General features: G+C 41.6%; 1 protein-coding gene across 1 annotated transcript in view; it reads right to left on the bottom strand.

Moving 5' to 3' along the window:
* Window positions 1-23,967, bottom strand: part of PROS1 (protein S) — a 469,412-nt gene that overhangs the window by 181,307 nt on the left and 264,138 nt on the right. Inside the window, exon 8 of the mRNA XM_086934426.1 lies at window positions 9,805-9,926. Within this exon, the coding sequence (XP_086790552.1) occupies window positions 9,805-9,926 (122 nt within the window). The remainder of the gene's footprint in view (window positions 1-9,804; window positions 9,927-23,967) is intronic.

Raw genomic sequence — 23,967 nt, 5'->3', positions numbered from 1 at the left:
AGTTCCGCAACCAGTGTGGGCTAAAATTCGTAGAGAAGATCATCAGGCTGCTTTAGGTGGTGATTGGGCAGCTATCACTGCAGCAGATAATCAACAAATAGGTGGTGCGAAACCTGAACCTTTGATCGCTAATCTGCCAGGTAGAATAATTGATCTAATGAAGACTCTGATGCCAGCATTGCGTGTTAATTGGGACAAGTTGTCAGCATGTAGGCAAAAGAAAGACGAAAGTGTCTCGGACTTCTTCACGAGGTTCGAAGAGACTTTTGTGGATCATAGTGGTCAGGACATGAGTACAGAAGGAGGACAGAGATTGTTTGTAGATAAATTTGTGCATAATTTGTTACCTGAATTATGCAATAAATTAAAAGACTCAGAGAGTGCGTGGGCTGTATCTACGACAGCGCAAATACTTGCGACTGCGCAGTACTACGAAAATAGGGATAAAGAGGAGAAGGAAAAATCAGAAAAGAAAACGAAAGATTTAAAAACTAAAGTTCTTTTGCAGCAGGCGTATCCGCCTCGCGCGAATCAGACTAATACGCAGCAAAACTCATACCAAAGGACAGATTATAGTACATCAAGACCTCAATATCAATGGAATCAATGCGCGTACTGCAAGAAAGAGGGTCACTATAAAAATGAATGTCCGATCTTAGCGCAAAATAATGCAGCAGCAGCTCAAAGAGGTCGTGGTGGTTTTGTGCAGAATTCTAGAGGACGAGGACGAGGTGCTATGCCTCCCCAAACGAATGATCGTCCCTCGAATCACTTTGATCAGAGAAATGGACAATCTGTCCAGCAAAATAGATCTCAGCAATATCTTGTTGAAGATTATTGTGAAGTAGATGAGGGTTTTCAACAAAATGTGTACTAGGACAGCCATGGACAGAGAGAGGGAGTAGTATCAGTTCCAGTGGATCAGAGTGGGCCTTATGTCGCAGTAGCAACATCAGGTGTAGTCGAACCGTTTCTGTTGGATACTGGTGCCGCAAAAAGTTCTATCATGCATGCGAAACTCCCTGGCGCACCTTTGTCTGGCTCAACAAATGTTTCCGTAGGTTTTTCAGGCGCCCCTGTTTACAACCCGATATCTGGTCCTTTGTCTATTTCTGTTGGACCGTGCCAATTGAAAGCACCCCTGATTTTGACGACAGGTTGTAATGAAAATCTGCTTGGTTTAGATTTGTTAAAACGACTATATGCGACATTGTACTGTTCTCCGGAAGGAGTACAGCTTACATTGGGTAAAAATATCACCTCTCCGATGTACTTGTCAATGGACGCACTCCCGCCGGAGCTACGTTCACTCCCTGATTCTCTTTGGGCGACTGGTCCTAATGATGTAGGTCTCCTAGAAATTCCACCGTATGTAGTAACTTTGAAAGCAAATGTTAAATTTCCAAGAATTCCCCAATATAAAATATCGAGTGAAGGTGAGCGTGCACTTTTATTGATTGTGCAAGACTTGATTAAGAAGGGTGTAGTTGAAGAAACTAGAGGAAATGTCTGTAACAGTCCTGTATTACCGATTCTGAAGCGAACTGACCCTACAAAACCTCCAGTTTATAGGTTTGTCATAGACCTTAGAGAAGTTAATAAGATTGTAATTCCGCAGTTTCCTGTAGTACCAGACATTACTGCCTTGTTAACATTGATACCTGCTACAGCTAAATGGTTCTCAGTTATTGACCTAAAGAATGCTTTCTTTAGCATTCCGATAGCCGAAGAAAGTAGGGATATTTTCGGCTTCTGTTTAGGAGGTCGAAGTTTCAGATTTAAACGAGCTCCACAAGGCTATTGTGAAAGTCCATCCATTTATAGTCAAGCTTTAAAAAGTCAGCTAGATTCTTTTGTCCTTCCTCCAGGTTCTGCCCTAGTACAGTACGTAGACGATCTTTTAGTGGCTGCCGATGACAAGGAAACTTGCAAAGCAGCTACAATTTCCCTATTGCATCATTTGTTTAATTTGAATCATAAGGTGTCTCCTTCCAAGATGCAATACTGCTGCCAAGAAGTGACCTACCTAGGTCATCTCTTGTCAAAGGAGGGAAGGAAGTTGACCCCAGAAAGAATAAAAGCAATTACGCAGATGAGTGTTCCGCGCACACAGAGAGAGGTACGTGCCTTCCTAGGTATTACCTCTTACTGTAGGCAGTGGATCCCAAATTTTTCTCTTTTAGCGAAACCATTGGTAGCTTTGACTGGGAAAAATGTTCCGAGTCCGGTGCCATGGTCTGATGAATGTCAAGAGAGTTTTACTGAATTACGAAAAGCATTGTGTTCAGCTCCTGTATTGGGTACACCTGATTACAGCAAGCCATTCACGCTCTACGTTCACGAAAGAGAAGGTTGCGCGTTGAGTGTTCTGACACAGAAATTTGGTGATAAACAACGCCCTTGTGCGTATTTTTCATCAACATTAGATCCGGTAGCCAGAGCGTTACCTAGTTGTTTGAGGGCTACAGCGGCAGCTGCGGCTTCCATTCGACAATCTGCTGGTTTGGTGATGAATAATATGCTAGTGGTCATGGTTCCTCATGCAGTGGATACACTCATGAACCGAACGAAGACACAACACCTTACTAGTGCGAGATTATCTGGTTACGAGCTGACATTATTAGCGAGTCATATTCAGATCAAAAGATGCAATGTATTGAATCCAGCAACATTATTGCCGACTGATCAAGAGTCGAGTGATTCTGAGCCACATGACTGTTATTTCAAAACGGAGGAAGAGACAAAAGGACGTATCGATTTAAAAGATACTCCCCTGTCCGACCCAGATGGTACGCTATATGTGGACGGGTCATGTTTTAAATTGGAGAATGGTGATGTGACTGCTGCCTACGCGGTAACGACTTTGAAGACGATTGTGGAGACTGCAAGAGTGAGTCAGAATTCTGCCCAAGCTGCAGAATTAATAGCTCTTACGAGAGCGTGTGTTTTAGCTAAGGGAAAGAGAGTGAATGTGTTTACAGATAGTCAGTACGCATTTGGCGTGGCCCATAGTTTTGGCCGGTTGTGGAGAGAAAGAGGTTTCATTACGTCCCATGGGACTAAGATCCAACATGGTCAGCTAGTTAACGACTTGTTGGAATCTCTAACCTTGCCGACTGAAGTTGCGATTGTGAAGTGCAGTGCTCATAAAGCAATCACGGATGATGTTGGTCGTGGGAATGCCTTTGCTGATGAAACTGCTAAACAGACAGCTAGAGACACGATGAGTAGAATGTACGTTGCTACGTCCGCAAGATGGATTGCTGAGTCTGGAATGTGTGAGGACACTATGGAAAGTGTGAAAGAGATTCAGAAAGAAGCGACTGAGGAAGAGAAACGTGTATGGAGAGAAAGTACGGGCAAGTTGGACTCGAATGGATGTTGGATTGATTTGACAGAACAGCAGCGTTGGATGTTGCCTGATGCGTATGTGCTTGCAGTAGTGACGATGGCGCATGGAGCAGCGCATATAAGTTCTAAAGGGATATGTAAGATGTTGGCTCCGGTCTGGAAGAATGAGGGAATCAGTAAGTGTGCAGAAAGAGTGGTGAAAAATTGCATGGTGTGCTTGATGCATAATCCTGGCAAGGGAACTCCAACTCCAGCTGGTCATTTCGCTCCTCCTTCCTGCCCCTTTGAAGTGATTCAGTTAGACTTCATTCACATGGAACGCTGCAACAATTTAAAGTACGTCCTGGTGGTAGTTTGTGCTTTTTCCAGGTGGATAGAAGCATACCCACTAAAAGACAACACTGCCTTATCAACTGCTAAAATTCTTCTCAAGGAATTTTTCCCTAGGTATGGAATGCCACGGATTGTATGGTCAGATAACGGAAGTGAGTTTATAGGGAAAGTTATGCAGAGTGTGTGTGCTGGTCTAGGATTGAAACAAAAATTCCATAGTGCAAACCATCCCCAATCTGCTGGTTTAGTCGAGGGTTACAATGGCACTCTGAAGCTTAAGATAGCCAAAATACAAGCATCCACAGGTTTAGCCTGGCCAGACGCACTTCCTTTGGCCTTGTTATCAACGAGAGCAACAGTGCATTCTAGAATAGGGCTTTCTCCATATGAGATTGTGTTTGGCCGCCCGGCAAATATCTGGGGTGTGCCAAGGCCTAAACAATTTTGCTCCATTGAATAGCCTATGTTGATAGACTACCTTTACGACTTGACTGCTAAATTAAGTCTTATTCATCAACAGGTCTTCGATGCTTTGCCAAAACCTCCGGAGAGTCCAGGGCATCAGCTGAAACCCGGCGACCACGTGGTGGTCAGAAACTTCGCGAGGACAAAGAATCTTCAGCCTCGCTACATCGGCCCCTTCCAGGTCCTACTGGCTACGAGGACAGCCGTACGTGTCGCTGGCCGTAAGCATTGGATTCACGCTTCTCACGTAAAGCGTGTTCCTTTGCCGCTGCCTTACGACGACTGGGTGAAGAAGGGAATTGGTGCCTCCGAATCTGAAATCACTCCGAAGTTTATCCCTTTCAGCGATGCCGATTTGATTACTGACACTTTGAAACTTGACTCTCCTCCTGAAAAGACTCCTTTGAACACTGAACATTTGTCTCCAGCATCAGAAGAAACTTTGCTATCTGCGAACTTAAACTCTGCAACAGCTGCTAGTAATACACTATTTTCCGATCAGACAGTACCAGCGAAGAAAAAATACAACCTTAGAAGCCATAAAAAGGACAAATAAAGCAGGCAACTGCATATTGTGATTTTGATATATTGAACCTTTTGCCTTCAGCCAGGAAGTTTGCTATTGTTTATTGTTTTTAAAATTGCCTTGCCGTCTGGGTAGCCGTAGGGTCGTGGCTGTGTGCCTAGTTTGAATTTGCAGGGGTCTGACACAAGGTCGATCTTTCTGTTGGTTCTGGGAACTCCCAGGGCTGATAGAGGCATTTTCATCTACGTACACATCATCAGTGGTCGCGAGCGGATTGTAGAAGATGGAGCTTCCTGCGCTGCAACGAAAGAATGTGATTTACGTTCGCAGAAACAGACTTAATAGAATTCTTCATAGCAAATGCTTTTTGATGCAATGTGCCATTACATTCTTGATTATTTTAGCAACATAGGTGGGTGGAATCGTCTTTAGCATAAATTTGATTTTTGTGCCAGTTTCTACAGTACCTCCCCTTGATCCTGCTACTTCTACTGTTTCTTCTATACACTCTTTTCATTCGTTTCCGGAACATGAGCAAGCCAGACGCTCAGAATTCACCAACAACACTTTTGTACAGCTCTTGCACCAACACCAACTGGTAGTTAACACTACAGACTGCTGGGTATGTGGCTTGATACCTCACACTATGGATAAAGGTATTCCGTATTTGGTTTTGCCTTACAGCTATAATGGATCATTTCAGGCCTTCCAAACCATCTTTGCTTATGCCCTTGAAACCTATCCTCCACGTCCACCACGTTCCACTAAATATAACTCTGCTAACAAAGCTTTAGTCCAGGGAATTATTGACATGGTCAAGGACGTCAATAATACTCCATCATACCCTAGAGACGAATTGCGAGTATATTTAAGTTGGAATACTTCAGAGTATCGCCTTAGTTTAGGAGAAAGCAAGCGTAAAAGCTCAACTCCAATCTGGGTCGTACCTCACCGAGGTCAGGTCTGTTTGCAAGGTAATGGGAGAAATCCGAGAGCTCAGCTAGGGAGGAGTGAGTGCGTAGAGACTTATGTGTTTCCGGCTAACTCTTCCCCTGCTTTTCTTACTGCTAGGGGTACCTATTTCATTTGTCGAGACAGAGCTTATACATGGTTGCCTGCCGACTTCTCAGGATCATGTTATATTGCTCGATTATTGCCTCCGACATACACTGCTTCACCTGATTACCACCGAACAAGAGTAGCGAGAGGTGTCTTCAGCAAGGAAGATACCGCTGGTCAGGAAGCTGGAGACTTCTTCAAAGGCTTCCTTCCGTTCTGGGGACCTATGGCCAATAGTAGAAACATACGTCAGCTAACACGGGTAGTTGAATCTACTATTACTGAAACTGCTGGTGCCCTTAGCAATCTGACAGCTGAGCTTCAGGCGGATAGGCTCATGACGTTGCAGAACCGTATGGTTCTAGACGTTATACTTGCAGATCGAGGTGGGGTATGCAGAATGATCTAATCGAGCTGCTGTGTCTTTATTCCTAATAATGCTCCAACAGTCTATGAGGCGATCTCTAAGTTGCACAAGATTTCAGACTCCATACATGTAGACAAGGGAAACTGGTCCTTCATGGAGTGGTTTTGGACTCTGATCTCAGAGTGGGGATGGAAGGTTCTAATGGTCATTGGTGTCATCCTAGTATTCCTATTCTCATGTTGTCTGATTATCCAGTGTGGTCCTGCTCTGTGTAGTCTTTGTGCTGCGACTTGTCTCAGAAAACCACCTGCGTTTGGAGAAAAGACACGAGAAAGGATGATGATACAGCAACATGTCACTGACCTGATGAGCATAGAACTAGATTCTGACATAGACTGAGTAATTGCCTATGTAAGGGCAAAAGGAGGGTCTGAGGTTCCGTGACGGTTCCGTGACGACTTGAACCCGTGTTTTTAAGTTTGTCGGAAATACCTAATATTGGTATCAGTGAACCGCAAATGATCCATTTAGTATATCCTAGTGTTTTCGCTACGCTACGAGCAAGAGCACTCCTTCCATTGACATATTTCTGATATACCCACGGCATCCATCTTAGATCATGACCGCCATTTTGTGTTTCCTTGCCCTCACATATGCAATAGCCTCTGATCACTTCATTCACTCCACTTTGATTAAGGACACGTAGCCTTAGCCGGAGATTCACCTCTTACATGACACGTGCACCTTAAACCAGATCACGCTGTAGCTGCATGACTCGACAAAGGCTGCCTCCTCTGCCCGAGGCCAGTCCTGCCAAACTGGTCTTCGTGTCCATTGTACCTGATCATGATTAGGCGGCCGAAGCCGGTAGCCTTGCCCATTTACAACCCACAAACATCCCTTATCCCACTTTTCTATCTTCCACACCTGGCTCTGTTTCTTTCTTTCTGAATCTTTATTAGGGGGAGGTAACGAACTTTACGATGAGGCGGTCCGGGTCCTGAATGCAATATTGACAGGGAATTGTGACAAACTAGTGGGAACCCCTCTTTTCGCAATGTTTGGCCTCAGATATTATCGACGGTTCCTGTGTAACACCAAATATTTATTGTTTTAGACACAAAGGTTTTGGGAATGTATTACATGTAAAGAATTTGCCCCTAGCATAAAAAACCATATATAAGGAACAACCCACTTTGTACAAATCGAACAGGCTCCTAGTCTCTGCCCGTGTGTAGATTCTGTGACTTCTGTGTCCCTGCAGTAATAAACCTTTGGTCTTTGACGCCACCATCGAGAAGCCCGTGTTTCTGTTCATTTGTGCACCAAGGCAGGTGGAACTCCGGGGTCTTCGGGTGTTGTACCCTGACACCTCTGGACGGAACCAAAAAGTCCAGAACTCCACCCGTAATTAATTAAAGGGTCATCATCAGGACAGAACATCAGACATAAGAGCGTCCACTGGATATCAATAAAATATCTGTATCGACAAAGGTAAGTCCTCCAATAGAGAGGTGCATCGAACACGCAACCTTCAAAACAGCTGTCACGAAACAGAGAACTCTATAAGCAATATCATTGCCACATAGGAAGTAATTAATATTGGTCCTGTAAGCCTTAATCGCCAGGGTTATGAAAAGAATTGGGATCAAATCGTAATTTATGAAAATCCACCGGTCATGCTGGCAATAGAAAACCAGTCCGTGTACTCATATAAATAGCAAATTAGCGCTGCTTCGTTTCACCAGCATACCGGTCCGGATCGCCTCCTCCGCAAAATCTCATGCTGTACTGGAACCACTGTTTAGATTTCGGCAGTTATATATGGGCTTTTGCATTCCCAGCTGCATTGTGGAGCTGGTGAGTGAGGCCATTGTGCACCAGATCAGTTACAAGTTGACAGTGTTGCCTGATGGATGTGGTGCAAAATAAGCATTGTCAAAGCCAACAGGTCTCAGCAGTGAAATCTACAGGCTTAACCAATGCTTGTTTTGGTTTAGATAGATATCGTGAATGAGCACACATCCACACAGTCAAATCTGGGAATGATGGGCAGGGGAAGCAACGGATGAGCTGAGGTGAGACGATGAAACATTGGATAATGAGGGGTGGTAGGGAAAGGGGAAGTGGGAAGCAAAGCAATGGGACAGGGTGAGAGAGCACAATACATGCACTGTCACTGTGTGTTTAAAGTGAAAGAAAAAAATACTTAACTAAATGCAGACGATATCAGCAATGGACAGACCCAATCAGAACACTGTGAAACTGAAATGCTGTTGGGTGGGACAAATAGTGACTAGGGAGGAGCACCATCGAGTCAAGAGGAGACAACTGAGACTGACAACAAAGCCATCTAATCATGAGCAAAGGGCTACCCTAAAGCACACTCTCAGTACATGTTATGTACTGGAACAATAGGTCTGCTTACAGACAGCTTAAACCATCCATCCCGGGAACTAAGGGGTTGCTATATTTTCAGAAGCATCTATTTAAGGTGCTTTTGTGAGCACTGAAACGTCAGTGCTGCCACTTCTGCACTACTCGTAGACTGATCATACATATGGCAGCCATCTTACAATATATTCATCATACTTTATTATTGGTTCACCATTCAGCAGTTCAATACAACTGCTTGCAAGGAGCTTGTTAGTGTTATATAATGTTTTTTTTACTTCTGAACAAAAAATGGTCTAGAATCCACAAAAGGACGTATAGCAAAAATATATTCATTCATTCACAAGTCAAAGACTTGTAGTTATTGTAAAATTTTGAAAATAAAAGTGGCAAATTATTTTTTGTTAATACATTTATTACAGAAACCAAAGCAAGGTAAATATTTGTGAAAAGGATACTTTAGTTTGTACAAATGTTTGTGAACTAGCCAACCAGCTGTTCCCGACAAAATATTTAACTGAAGTGGTGTGCTTAAGTTTAATTATACTGTTGCTAAAATCATATACATAGAAGTTGAGATTTATGGTTTAATTTTTACAGCTGGTAATAGTGAGTATCAGAGCCTCATTAAAGGATATGAATGGTACCTCTACAGTGCTGCTTGTAAACCTTGTAAACTTCTTTACAACCCCTTTTGCACATATTTAACTGCAAAACAACACACAACTAAAATCTCAAGATATTTTTTGTATAAGCCTTCAGTTTTAAGTCTAGCAGCTAATTGCATCAGCTGATTAGTAAGCAATGGTTACTATCCCAATTCAGCCTTGAGTTGTAGATGATAGATTTAAAAAAATAGAAATGAAAAAAGGTTAGTTTACAATTGGAGTCAATGGTTGTGACTTGTCACTCTTTTCCAAGTGTTATGTCTCCTCCAAATCCCATATGGTAATAGAGAAATGATGGCAGTTCAGTGACCATTTCTATTAGTTCTGCAACTCTACAGATTCTGCTATTTGTTCTCCATAGTCTTGTCTCTTATATAATCACAACTCCCCAGTGTTGGACTCTTATCTGTCTACCGCTGTGACTGAAAATGGTAAATAAACAAACACCTTATAAACGGTCACATAGTGATTACTGCTATTCACAATATACAGATAAATCCCTGTGTTGCTATTAAACCGAGATCTCAAATGTACCTCCATTTTACTTTGAGAACAGATGGTCACTATGGGGTCCGTTTAAAACCAAATTAGTTGCGTACATTTTCTGCGGCAACTGGGGTATTCAATACACTAAGTCATACCTCACAGGTTTTCATGTCTTTAGCCAGCTTGTAGCCTCTCTTTCCATCACAGTAGCAGGCATAACTTCCAGGTGTGTTCACACACGTTTGATCACAGATGTTTTCAGCACATTCATCCTTGTCTTAAGAGAGAAAACAAACACACCGGTTAAGATTTCATCTCTGCATTCACAAATTTAACATCAAGGTGCACAGAACAGTGACATATGAAACACAGCACACATTTTGTTAGCCTAGTGAGTCAAAGAAAAACTATGTTAGCATACAAACTTTTAAGATCCCAAACCTGAATGGAAACATTTCTGCTTCATTTTTATAGTACTCGCATTAGTACTCGCATGCTGAAATTCTTAACTTGGGTATTAAGTGGGCTTCTTGTTCATTTTGACTGCTGATTTTTGTTCAACTACATGTTAGACTCTCAGACACCTGGGATAAAATCCCACTGTGCTGTCGATGTATGCATTCATGGCTCCTGGTGATGTAAAGTCATCACCATTTATTTGCCTTAATAATGTGTTCACTTGCAACATGCCTAACCATTTCTTACATGTGTGCACCCATTATTTTACATTTAGATTTAGTGAAACAAGTGATTTATATGTTTTCTATTCATTATAGTTAGGAAATGGACATCTTAAATCAGACATGAGTTATGCCTAGGCACTCGACTCCATATTGAAAATATAAGCATTGCATTTCTGCTTGCTCTGCATACTTCTCTTCTTGTTTCTGGCACCAAATGATAGCGTTTTCTTTGAATGTGTTATTTTTACTTAGCTTACTTTGTGAAGATCATGTTTGTTGCAATTAATTGGTTCGATGATGGTACTAGCACCTGCACGAGATAGGAGGCAGAGGGGGTGAATACTACTTTGTGAGGTATCACGAAAGCTGTGGTGATTGAAGAATCTGGCATTAAGTTATCAGTGAGAAAGAGGCAGATGCCAAGTATAGGGGCAACACTGAATTATGATTGGTTCCTATTGCGGTGGGAATTGTGAAAGATGCATCTTCTCTTGAAGTTGATTAATTCATTGTATGTTGTCAGAGACTTGCCCTGTCCAACTGTGGGAGGTGTATCTTCTCCTGAATTAGATGATCTGTAGGCGGACATCCTCTCCCTTTCTTTTTCTCTTGAGACCGAATGGTCACTAATTTGCCTTAATGGGTATGGAATTTTATCTTACTTTTCATGTGCTCTCTTTAATAATGTGTACTTGCATTTGTTGAATTGAATTGGTTGAATAATCTTCGTACATTCTGTATACAGTTGACAGTAGAATAAAAGAAATCCCATGGGGTAACTTGTCTATGCGTCAAATATGGAAAAATCTCTAGTTGACGACTTGTGCTATATTACATTCACTACTTTCTCTCACCATTCACTCTAAGGTAAGTTATTGTGCCATATATAATTGGAGGACAGATTACACCATACATAACTCGAGGACAACTATACAGTACGAACATTATACCACATTTATTTCATTACATAAGATTTGAATTCATCAATTTAAAAGAACTGAACATTCAGCTCAACATGTCATAATAAAAACTAAAACACAATTAAACAATTACATTTCATAATAAATACAGTGTAGCAGCAAAAGAGAGTTCCAAATACAGACCAATCTAATTAGTCTTGAAGATTAACACATCTATTCTCAAAAATGTTTTTACTAGCATTGCACGATAAATTGAAAGTTTTTGCTCCTTATTCCAGCAATGCTGGGTAAATAGATTGTTTATGTTGTTAGGGTGTTGACGCGTTTCAATTGTTTTCCTAATTTATTCCTGCTTTATCAAGACCAGTTAATGACTCTCTTTCACAATTGTTTCAGGTGTTCACCTTGAGAACAAAAGGATAATGGCCTTCGTAATCCTATGGCTCCTTTATTTCTTTGAGGTGTGGGCCGTGTGGTGTATACAAGCTCGTTGTTTAAATCAAGTAGTAATTTCAAGCTTAGGTTGCTGTTTGGCACCATTATATTTTCTTTCTCTGAGACAATCTAAATGTTAAAACTTTTTTCTTTAAAACCGTTTTACTCTCCTTTGTAGTGGAGGGAGAAGAGTTCCCAATGAGGAAATAGTCTTCTAATCCTGTGGCAGCGCGGGTAAATATTGCTATTTCTGGCCGTTTCGGGATTTAAATTGTAGGTGGACGTGCCCTCCGTCGATGCGGTCAGGGAAAAAAGGCGCTGTGCGTCCGCTTCGTGCCACTGCTACAGTTGACTACTGATTTATTCTTAACTGATACAATTTGCGATGATAACTTTACTAATTTGAAATAAACCTTCACGGTTAGACCCTTCTCTGTTGTTCATGTGGGACAAATTCTGCTTCACTGTCACTGATATACTGCTGATTTTTTTGATTTTAGCCTCAGTTCAAGATAATGGGCCAAATGTACGAAGCATTATTGAGGTCACAAACGTGGCCGCAAAAAAGCTTTTTTTGAAGTACAAACCCCAAACTGCGATTCTATAGAATCATCATTTCGGTTTGCTTAGGGTGTCCCTTCCAAATACCGATTAGCAATAGTATGTATTGTTTTGTGACCGAATTACAGTGGCAAAACATTAATTTTTACGAACTACTGAAATGTAGAGACAAAGCATTCACAATGGGAAGGGGTTCCCAATAATCTGACTACTCTGAGGTTTAATGCAAATTAAGTTGCCCGAATTCACCAGAACCCCTTCCAAGTTTAGAAACTTTCCAACAGTTCCTGGTCTTCATTACTTCCAGAGAGCCACGGTCTGACCCATTATAATGACGGTCGCTGAGAAGGGAGTACAGCATGCCTGGCGCAATCTTGGAGGTAGACCATGTTGGCCCATATGTAGAAGGAAAGTTAAATGGCCACCTTGTATTATTTTTCACACCGATTCTACCCGTTCTTCTGTAAGAACAGTAGAAGTTCCAAACCTAACCCTCTCAGGGAAACAAATCCAGGTTGTAGGTGCTGCAAATAAGCAAATAATACATTCTGTTTTTATCCAAGTCTCTGTGAAAGTAGGTTCCCTTGTAGAGGACCATCTGTTAGTGATATGTGAATCTAGCCAGTTTAACCTGTTTGGAAGAGATCTTTTGTGCAAGCTTAAATGTGTGATTTACCGAGCACCAGGTGGTGTTGAGCTTCAGACACATGATGAAGATGCCAATTTTAAATTGAGCACTCAGAAGCCAGTTGTTGGGCTATTTCCTGTTTTGACTAAAGAGTACTTGCTACCCGACTTAAATGACTCTGTAAAGGAGGACATATGGGATTACACTGGCAATGACACTGGCCTGATTAAAGGTGTTGAACCTGTAAGGATTACAATTAAAAAGAATGCTCAATTCCCCCGAAAGCTCAAATATAACCTCTCACTAGAGACAGTGGCAGGAATAACCCCTATAATTGAATCCATGTTCAAGCAAAGCATTTTAAAAAAGATCTTAGGGAGTACCTGTAATTCTACGATTGTGGGGATACAGGAACCAAACAAAAAAATGGCAGGTCACGCAAGACCTGCTAAAAATGTATATTATCGTCGTCCCATGTTGTCCTGTGGTACTGAATCCATCTGTAATGCTATTCTAGATCCCCTGTGATACTGAATGTTTCAAACTCATGGACCTGAACCAATTGTCCTTTTCATTCCACTGCATGAAGCCAGCCAGATCCTCTTCTTGTTCTGGTTCTAAAATAAAGTTCTGGTACAGTGCTGAGTTCCTCACAGGTATAAAGAGACCTCAATCTTCAACCAGATCTTGAAAAGGAATCTGAGACATTAAAGCTGCCATGTAATTCATTATTGATCCAATTTATCGACAACATATTCGTGGCATCTACAACCCAAGAGGCACGGCAGCAATATACCATAACCCTGTTGAATCATTTGGTTGAGAATTGAAATAAGGTGTCCCCACTCAAAGTGCAGTACTGGCAGAAACAAATCCTGTATCTAGAGCAATATAATTCATAAAGGAGCAAGGAGAGTACCCCAAGAAAGAATATCTGCCAAATTGCAAATGAGCCATCCAAAAATGCAGAGAGAAGTTAGGAAGCTCTTGGTAAGTATGAGCTACTGTCGTCAGTGGATTCCTAACTTTTACCTAATGGCCAAGCCTCTACCAAGGCTTACACAAAAAGATGCCACAGCACCTGAAGATCCTCACAGGTAAAGCTGCCGTGCTATACAAATCCTGATTGATTGATTGATGTGTCAGATCTGATACCATGGTACAATGATTGGGAAAAAGCCTTCCTCAAGCTGAGAGTCTCTGCCGTGCCCTGGTTCTAGGAATGCCAGACTATGAGAAGCCTTTAAACTTAACACATGACCAACAGTGAACCTATCAAGTATGAAGTGATTATCCTTTCTGCTGAGAACATTACTCTGTGGAGGTGCTTGAGTCTCAATCCTGCTACATTGTTGCCTTTGCCTCCTGTTGATGAAGATGACGATGGGTTTGAGCATGAATGCCAGGATGGTACTGAATCGTTTACCAAGCCATGACCCGATATTCGAGATGTCCCTCTGGAAGAACCTAAATATATGTTATTTGTGGACAGCCCTTGTTTAAGATATTATTTTGAAAGCAGCTTATGCTGTTTGCACCTTTAGAGGATGTAGTGGTAGCCTCCTGTCTGTGTAATGTAACCTGTACACAGGTGGCCGCACTGATTCCTCTTACTAGAGCCTGCTGTGTTTCTGACAATTTAGGAATCACCATCTATACCGATAGCCAGAAGGGGTCTGCCGTGGTCATGAATTCTGCCAGCTATGGTACCAGAGGGGTTTCATCACCTCGTCTGGCTTCCCTCACATGAATGGTCATTATGTTATGAGACTTCTTGATGCATTGTAGATGCATCACAATGACTGAACTGCCTATTGTAAAGTGTGCAGCACACACGAGTGGAATTTGTTTTGCAACCACCACGCAGGTGAAATAGGCATATATTGTGCTCTCAAGTCTTGCAAATTCAATGGAGATTTTTCAAATTATTCGGAGTATGACACGTCTATGAGCCTTTCGCTGACCACTGCTGATATGTGGGAAAAGGTGAAGACCATGCAGGAAGAAGCAGGTTGTACTACAGTAAGGATGATGTTCGAGTTTCTGTAGATGGTCATCTTATGTCGCCTGACTCTGTGTTGCTACCTATGGCACAATATTTCCATGGTGCTACACACATAGGCTGAGATGCTATGGTTCATCTCTTTTGTACATGCTGGCTTAAGCCCAGGATCCATGTGGTTGCAGTGGAATTAGGTCATAGGTGTGCCGCTTGCCAATAGCTAAATGCAGGAAGGAGTACTCCAGTTCTTTCCAGTCACATAGGAAGATCAGTTGGTCCCTTTCGTCATATGAAGTTTGACTTTGTCTAGATGCCTGTGTGTGATGGTCTCCATTACATTCTGGTGGTGGTTTGTCTTTAGTTTTTTTCCCGGTGGGTTAAGGCATAGCCCATTAGAAGAAATGACAGTCTTACTGTGGCCAAACTATTGTTAGGGAGCTGACAACTCATTTTGGAATCCTGGTTTCTCTGGAATCAGACTGCGGCAATCACTTCAAGAAAGAGGTGATGAAACTTGTGTGCCGCTTTACAGGTTGATCAGAGGTTCCATGGAAGTTACCAACCTAAGGTACCCCGCATCATGGAGCAGATTAAGGGGACCCAGACATCTTGTCTTGCTTAAATGTGCACATCTACATCTTTGAAATGACCTGACTCTCTTCAATTGGTACTTATTAGTCTGAGGAGTATTCCAAATTAAAGGACAGACTTGTCCTCACTTGAAATTTTCATGAGCAAAGCCATGAGACTTCCTGCTGGGCTTGCAGCTGCACTTCTGAATATTACAGATGAAAAGATTCTTTACTACTGCAAAGGCCTGGATGATGTGGTGCATTCTGTCTCTCACCAGGTTGAACTGGCACCTCCTCTCCTAAGGCAAGAATAGTGCCATGACCTCAGTCCTGGCAATTTCGTTCTGGTGAAGAAGTATGTGGCCCTGGATCCCCGATGGTGTGGCCTCTCTCAAGTGATTCTGGTTACAAACACTACTATTAAATCGGGAGGCCTTCCAAACTGGATTCATGTGTCACATACTGGGAGTGTGAGATAAACTGGAGAAGTAGTGGTAACAGCCACTACTGAGTCACACAAGCCATACTTAAAGCAACCAGAGAGCTCAGAGGGAGAAGAAGAGTGCACACAAGTGTCTCCAAAGTTCACTCGAGACAAGTGTAGGGCCTCTGGTGACCTAGCCACGAGTAGCCACAGGGACCCAAACTGAAGAAGTTATAAGGGCAGACTCTGAGCCTGGAGAAGGGACAAGCAATGTGACCAGAGGAGGGCAAAGAAATGAAAGCTGAAGAAGGCATGGAGAAAACAGAAAGTTCATGTGTCTGAAGAACGAATTCCAGGAATCATCAACAAGGAGACACAAACCAGTGAGCAAAGCAAAAGTGACATTGAAAAGCCAGTAGTCAGGTAGTTGATGAGAACACAGATGCCTATTGCTGAAAGTGAAACTTACTTGAAGAGACATGAGACTGATTACTGACAAACTGTTACAGAGAAACCTCCATGATCAAAGCTGCCACATTTTGAATTTGACAAATGTTGATTTGACTGAACTAAAGTCAACTAACACTTCTGGATGAATTAACTTCTACCTTGAACTTTGTGATGACTTATGGGGTCAAGATTCCACTAGAAACATAGGGGTGACACTATAGAAGATGATTGACATAGTGATAGGCATTGCCGATAAAGCAGTTTAACTTGATATCCATTGTGGACAAATCAACCATTTGCAGATTTAAACCAGCAGAATGCTGTGTCTGAGTTTTGCCTTCCCATTCGGATTCACGAGAAATCATAGTGATCCTTTCATGAAACCAATGTAAAGCAATGGTGGTCACAGTATCAAGGATTTCATTTATAAAATGCTTACTAACATGTCTGAGTTCCCCTGCAGAGCCCTTTATTATTGATACACAATCTACCCCTGCTACCGTAGAAGAGCGGCATAAGTTTAATTTAGAGCTTCTGCATTATAAAGGATCCAAGGGTAATTTTTCAAATAATGTTTTCTTCAAGCAGTTGCAAGGTATTCACATCTAATATAAATGCTAAAGTGTGTTATGTGTGTACTTTTTGCCAATACCTATTGCTGGTGTTTTAAAATACCGCCATATTCCACTAACTTATCCCCTAACTTGAAGAATATCACTAGTTTTTTAAAAGTCAAGGTAGTTAAGACTATCGGTTTTTGAATTTTAACAAACCCATACATGGGGTGCCTATGTTTAGAGGGCTGAATCTGCATTCTGCAGTTAGAGCTGTAAAGGAAATTGGAAATATTTTGGGTGGTGATATCCTGCTGTCCTATTATAACAAAGGAAATCTCACTTGGAAAATAAACAGGAATGAAAAAAATTTTATGGAAGAATTGGAAGCAGGAAGGGAACAGACTGCAAAGGATTGAGCAAACAGTAAGGCTACTAGTTGGGAAAAGAAAGACCACGAATTAAAAGACGCAGCAATACATCCTCGATTGAGTGTGGATATGGAGAAACAAGGGACAATATGGGTTATAAGACCAAAATGAGGGATTAAGAATGCACTAGAAGTTGGCTGGACTAAGTGTGTACAAGGAGTAGAAATTAAAAATGCATATTCTGGTTGGAAGAGAACCTGCAACCCCTGGTGTGTATTATATATGTGGGACAAATGCTTTTTTCCAGTTGCCTTCTATTTGGGTGGGTAGTTGTCATATGGGCTGAGTGTTTCAAAAAGTATATTGTGCAAGTGAATTAGAAGACAAGAGAAAAGCCACTCATGGGTGATCTGTTCGCAGTGCATTACAACTAGTGGGTGATGTTTGTGGTGCTTTTATTCCTTCTGTAGGTGTGATTTTGAATGATGTAAAATTACAGTTACCCATTACTGAGCCATGGTTCTTCAAAATAGATTAGCTTTAGATATACTGCTTGTAGAAGAGGGCGGCGTTTGTAAGGTGTCACATGCCCAGCAGTGGTGCACATATGTGCGAGATAAAAGCAAGGAGATCAACAAGTATGTGAAGAATATTACAAGTCTATCTTAAGACTTATAGGAGTTAGGGAACTGCTGGGGAAGCAACTGGGATTTCATTTTCTGTTGTAGGCAAATTACTTAGTGGACAAGGTAGAGGAGTTTTGGATGCTATATTGAAGTCTATATTGATTTTGGGAGTTTGTATAATTTGCTTATTCTTCATGATAAACTGATTCAAGTTGATGAAAGGGAAAATAATACATACCAGATATGTGTGGAGAAATCAGCAGATGGCAAGGGATTGAAAAGAAAGAAGGAAGAAATAGAATTGGAAGAGAGAGAGTGTTATGTCTATGATGAGTTGAAGGAGCTAGAGGAATCAAAGCATAAGCAACAGTGGTCAGAACAGATTCTGAATGGTCATGAAAGATGATGGTGGATGTTTTATAATGGCTCCACGAGCCATCAGAGGGAATGTTGTAACGTCATCATTATTTATTTGCTCTTAATAATATGTTAAATTGCAACATGCTTAACCATCACTTATATGTATGCACACATTATTTTACATTTAGAGAAACAAATGATTTGCATGTTTACTATTAATTATAGTTAGGATATGTGCATCATAAAATTGACATGGGTCAACATGGGCCTAGGCCTCCATATTGAAAATAAAAACATTGCTTTTATGCTTGCTGTGCAGAACTCTTTTTGTTCCAAGCACTCAAAACATAGTATTTTAATTACTTGTATTATGTTTGGTTCTCTTACTGTATGAAAGGCATGTTTATTACAATTAATTGATTATATGAGGACACATAGCACCTGCACAGGATGGGAGACAGAGGAGGTGAATATTTGTTTGTGAGCTATAGCAAAGGTCGATATGATGGTCAAATTTGGCATTATATTATCTGTGAGAAGGGTCAACAGTTAATACAGCGGGAACACTGAACTTTGATAGATTCCTATTACAATAGGAACTGTGAGAGATGTATCTTTTCTTGGATTTGATGATTTAATTGTATGCTTTGCGTTTAGTTACAGACTTGCCCTGTCCACTTTTGCGAGCGGACATCCTCTCCCTTACTTTCTCTTAAGACCAAATGATCCTTCAGTTTGTGCTCATAGACTTACTTTCTAGAGCAAGTACCCTTCTCCTTTTCATGTTTGGAACCTTTATTTGGATCTACTTTCTATGCTATATTTACTAATACCAGTTTGTCTTACCCACAACCTTGGCTAAGCATTAGAGAGATTCCCTGCATGTGATTTGCATTTTCTTACTTTACATATGCTGTCTTTAATAGCATGTATTTGAGTTTGCAAAACTGAATTGTCTGGACAATATTCATACATGCTGTATTCAGGCGACTATTGATTTATACTCAACTGAATCGATTTAAGATTGTAACTTTACTAATGTGTTAATAAACCTTCATGGGTTGCAAATTTACCCTTCTCTGTTATTCCTGTGAGGCAAATTCTGATTCAGAGTCATTGCCTTTGACCCTTTTAACTGGAATTGTGTATGCACAGCACATACAATTACATTTTATTTTCTTTATACTGCTCTGCTGTAATTCCAATATAACTGTGATTAGGGATGTATCTTACCCAATAAAGTGTATGAACTTTCTGTTTTCCTATTTGCTTCCTTGTCAAATTGCTCTATTTTTCTGCAGTCTAATAAAAGGTGTATTCATTGTTAAGGTATTGCTTTGACAGGATATTGACTTCATTGTGTGTAATAACATCTGTGTTATTTCATACTACAGCCTATACAAACACTATAAATGCTATAAACAGATGTGTCATACATAAAGGCATAAGCCCAAATGCAGATAATAAATGGGCCAGTTATGATGGTATAGAGCAGTAAACGTTTTCATGCAGTTTATAAGTTTGCATTGTTCCCTAACACAACTGCTACAGAGCCATGTCTCATTCATGATAAATATAACTGAATTATTTCAATGAATTTTCGGCACCAGCAGGATATCAGAGCCTATAAATATTTTGGCCTGAAAAGATCAAACCAGCAGCCAGAGTTATCCATTTTAGTTTTGGTAGTAAACATGACATGTTTAGGGTCTATCACACATGTGTTTATGAAATGGGTGTGGAATTTCTACGATGCTTCAGAAAATGTTGCTATTGATTGGAAAAGTGCCACACCTTATAAAAAAATAAATAAAAAAACAAGACCTTACACACCACCAGGGTTTGTCCAGGACATATGAATGTGTTATGATTAGCAGACTCTGTGAGCAACGGCGATTACCAAGGTGCAACATAGTTACAATACCACAGTCAGCATTAATGTTGCTTATAAACCTGTGAAAAATAATTCCCAAATAGAAAAGGGCATGCTGAAATGTTTTTAGGCAACGGTGATCAAAATCATTGCTTTGACACTTAGGTTGGCCTACACCACGAAATAGGCATGGAGTCTACAGTACGTGACAAATAGAGACAAGAGGATCCCAGGTTATTAACCAACAAAACAGCTTTATTTTAGATTTCTCCTTCTTAAAACGTCCTCCTATTCATTGTAATTCAATAGGGAAATTAAGAATGTGATATAGAGTTTGGTGGACGAGACACTCCAGTCACAAACGTGGCGGATGTCTCCTCTGTTTGTTGCAGTGCATTGTAGACTATGTCACTTGTAATGTGATGGACAGGATATATGCCATGGTTTGAAAGAGTATTCGGTCAGCCAAACTCTACTAAGGCCAGTAGCTGCTCCTCCGCTAAGGTGGAGGAGCATTGCCCCACTGCTATTTCAGCAGTGCAAAAAAAAGATTATGATAATAACAGGACATTATTATAATTTTATTTTTCTATGTGGTAGTCGTGGGGGTGCTGGCCTCTGTGACGCTAGAGCGCAGGAGGAGTGGTTTGCACTCCTCTAAGTGAACATGATGATTTGACTGGCCCTCTAGGCCAAACCGTCAAGTGCACTTGGCCTGTTCTCCATCGGGCTGTGTTGCACAGCCCCGTGAGTACATGCCCAGCCCCCCCAGGCACTTCCTGAGCATCGAAACAGGACTCTCAGACCAATCACTACACTGCTCCTGCAGCGTCATGATTGGCTAGAAGAGTCTGGAAGATGGGTGCTTCCAGCCTTACAGCACAGTAGACAGTGGAGAGGCATGCAGCGGCGGGAGAGGCGAGACGGAAGAGAGGCGTACGGCGGCAGGAGAGGCATGCGGTGGAGAAGGTATGTTTAGTATATTTTTTTTATCCACCACCCCTGTTCCGAGGCAGCCACCCTTGAATTTTTTAAAGCTCGATACAATCACGAGGTTAGCAGAATAATAAGGGAATTTGAAACTTCACTGTTGATGAATAAAATATTACAATCAGCCAACCAACTTTAAAATCCTCAGATTATTAACTTGAATATTTAATTAAAAGTATTATTTTTTGCAAGCCTTCATATAGGTGTATTAATTGAGAAAATATTCACTAGTCAGATAACCTGTAATAATTAACTACGAATTAATGGATCAGTGGCATCTCCCTACAATACCTCCCACAATTAAGTGTTTGCTGCTGAGATCTGAGGATGCTCTTCATATCGCATGTTTAAATCATAAAAAATCTTTACCTAGCTATTGAGTATACTCTCTCCAAAAATGACACGCGGAGACATGAAGACATCAGGAGGTACAACAACGAAAGAGCCTACTGATGACTCAAAATGTAGACAGTCCAAAACCGACTTCCAGTGCCACCTGGTTCGCCCGGAGAATGAAGGTTCATTTAAGCCACGACCCAAATGGCCAGGAATCCAGAACTTAGACCAAATCAAACACAAACAAGGTCTACTAATAACAATATAGCCTGCAAGCCCCGTGACACAGCAAAAGACAAAACAGCACAATAATGACATTTGTATAGAGTGCACTCCGCGATCGCTGTTGATGGCCACCACACTGAACCTGTTGAACCCTGCTGGACACAATGCAGGGTTAAGGTGAGCACTGCCTTCCTTCTTCCCACTCATCAGTAGTTTGTGTATAGAAGATAAATACACACAACATAGGGTAGTTCTTGATGATTAAATGTAATGGAATGAAGACCGCTTTACAACCACCCAGCTGGCGCTGCTACTGTCGAAAAAACTGTCTCCATCAGAATGCTCCCATCTCCCACTTTCTTAGAACCTGCCACCGACCAACATTCTACTCACAAGAACACTACAATATATAGATACAATAAAACAGTATGAATGCCCACAGTACACAATCCTTTCCTGCTTCCAATGCTGATGGACTTAGTACCTCAATGGTTATTTGCAATATCTGTTACTTATAGTGCTATGAAACATCGAAAGTGTAGTAGGAAGCACTGAATTGGGTATTATCAGGTCTTACAGTGTTAAAATGTCAATATGGAGGCTCCTGTCAAATCGCATGCAGAGGGCGAGCATTGGTGGCATATCCCTGGAGCAGGACTCCTGTACAACTCCGATGATTGGTTTCACCACTGTGACAGACTTTGGTCTTTTCCACTGAGGACACCTGTGTCAAGGACCACTAAATGGTGCTCCACTTGTTTTGGATGTTACTCCACAACCAGGGGCCAGACTGAGCTTGAAATGGAGTCCAAATGCACCCGCTCTCCTAGAAGTAAAGTCCACTGGCCCCCAATCCAGCCTCTCATGCAGTGTATGGATGTTGCCAGGTACTATAAGTTCAGACCTTAGTGGTAGCTGTTCTCTGCCTCTCCTCTTGCATTTCTGTGATGCTTCCCTTTGCTCATCTCCCTCTGAAGGACATGGTGCAGTGGTCAGCACATGACAGGACAGGACTATCAACTGATAGTGCTGTGACTCCAACCATGAAACCCAAGCAACGTCTGGGTGCAGGAAGGATTAGTGGATGAAAATAGTTGTCCTGGAGTCCAGCAGGACTGGCTCAGAGAGAGCATCTTGAACTTGTCCTGGTGAATGAACAGGTACAAGTGGAGAAGGTCAAGGATGGATCTCAGACCTCCTTCCTTCTTAGGGCCTAAGAAGTAATAGGAGTAGGACTCAGTGTCCCTTTCTAACAGTGGTCTCACCTCTAGGGCCCCTTTGTTCAGCAAAATGAAGTCATGCACCAGAAAGGTGATCAGTCTAGAAAGGAGAGCAGGCAGGGAAAGGCATTGCATGTATAATTAGCTACATGACACACTGATCATATGTCTGTTTATGGAAAAATGGGAGAACCTTCTCTCCATGGGCAGCTGGTGGTGTAAGGGAGACAGTCAGAGAGGTTTAGTGACAACAGATCCAAGGGAAGATGATACTGACTGGGAGCTGCTGCTGGTGTTGGTGTCTCCTAGATTCACCTTTGGTCCAAAAGGGGCAGTGCATTTGATGGGGCTTCTGAATTAGCTGGGGAGTTTTTCTCATTTTAGACTGATATGGCCAGCGGTATCCTCAAACTTCTAGGTACTGCTGGTAAAATTGCCTCACGGGGGAGCCCAGGCAAAGGAAGGGAGATATAGCTCTAATCTTTATAAAGCATTGCAAGGAAAAGCTTGCTATTGAAGGGCTTGTCCAGGAGTGAAGCTTGGCCATCTCAAGAGAAGTGTCAAATGCATTCAAATGCGCAAGTGTAAAGTGGCATCCAGGCCACGGATCTAGCCATGGTGTCAGCAGAATCCCATGCACTTAAGGATTAGTTTGGAAGCATCTAAACCATCTCTGAACAGATCTGTAAGGGTTTTCTCATGTGATCAGTGAGGATGTTTATGATTTTTTTGTAAACATATCTTACGGATAGCTAATATAACAATCACAATACACCAGTTTACATTGGTATTGAACTTGACGGTCTATGTGTAGGATTCAGGTACACGGCAATATAGAGCAATGAAATCTATTTCATCTACAGTTAGGTAATACAGTCATCATACCATTAACTTCTCCTCCATCACCCCCTCCCCCAGCTTGGTCCGAAGAAATCATTCAGCTTTTACATATTACAAAGTACAACCAACCAGGAGGTCTTTCTGGAGGCCATAGCCAATCCAGACAATGCAAGTGTGAAGAGAAGGGGAATAAATGGGAAATAGTCGTTATGGGCTGGATGGCCAAGATAACTATTCCAGCCCATCAG

Source organism: Lissotriton vulgaris, chromosome 8 (genome assembly GCF_964263255.1).
Source record: "Lissotriton vulgaris chromosome 8, aLisVul1.2, whole genome shotgun sequence".
NCBI lineage: Eukaryota > Metazoa > Chordata > Amphibia > Caudata > Salamandridae > Lissotriton > Lissotriton vulgaris.
The sequence above is the reverse complement of the archived record's forward strand: the minus strand, read 5'-3'. Positions and strand labels throughout refer to the sequence as shown.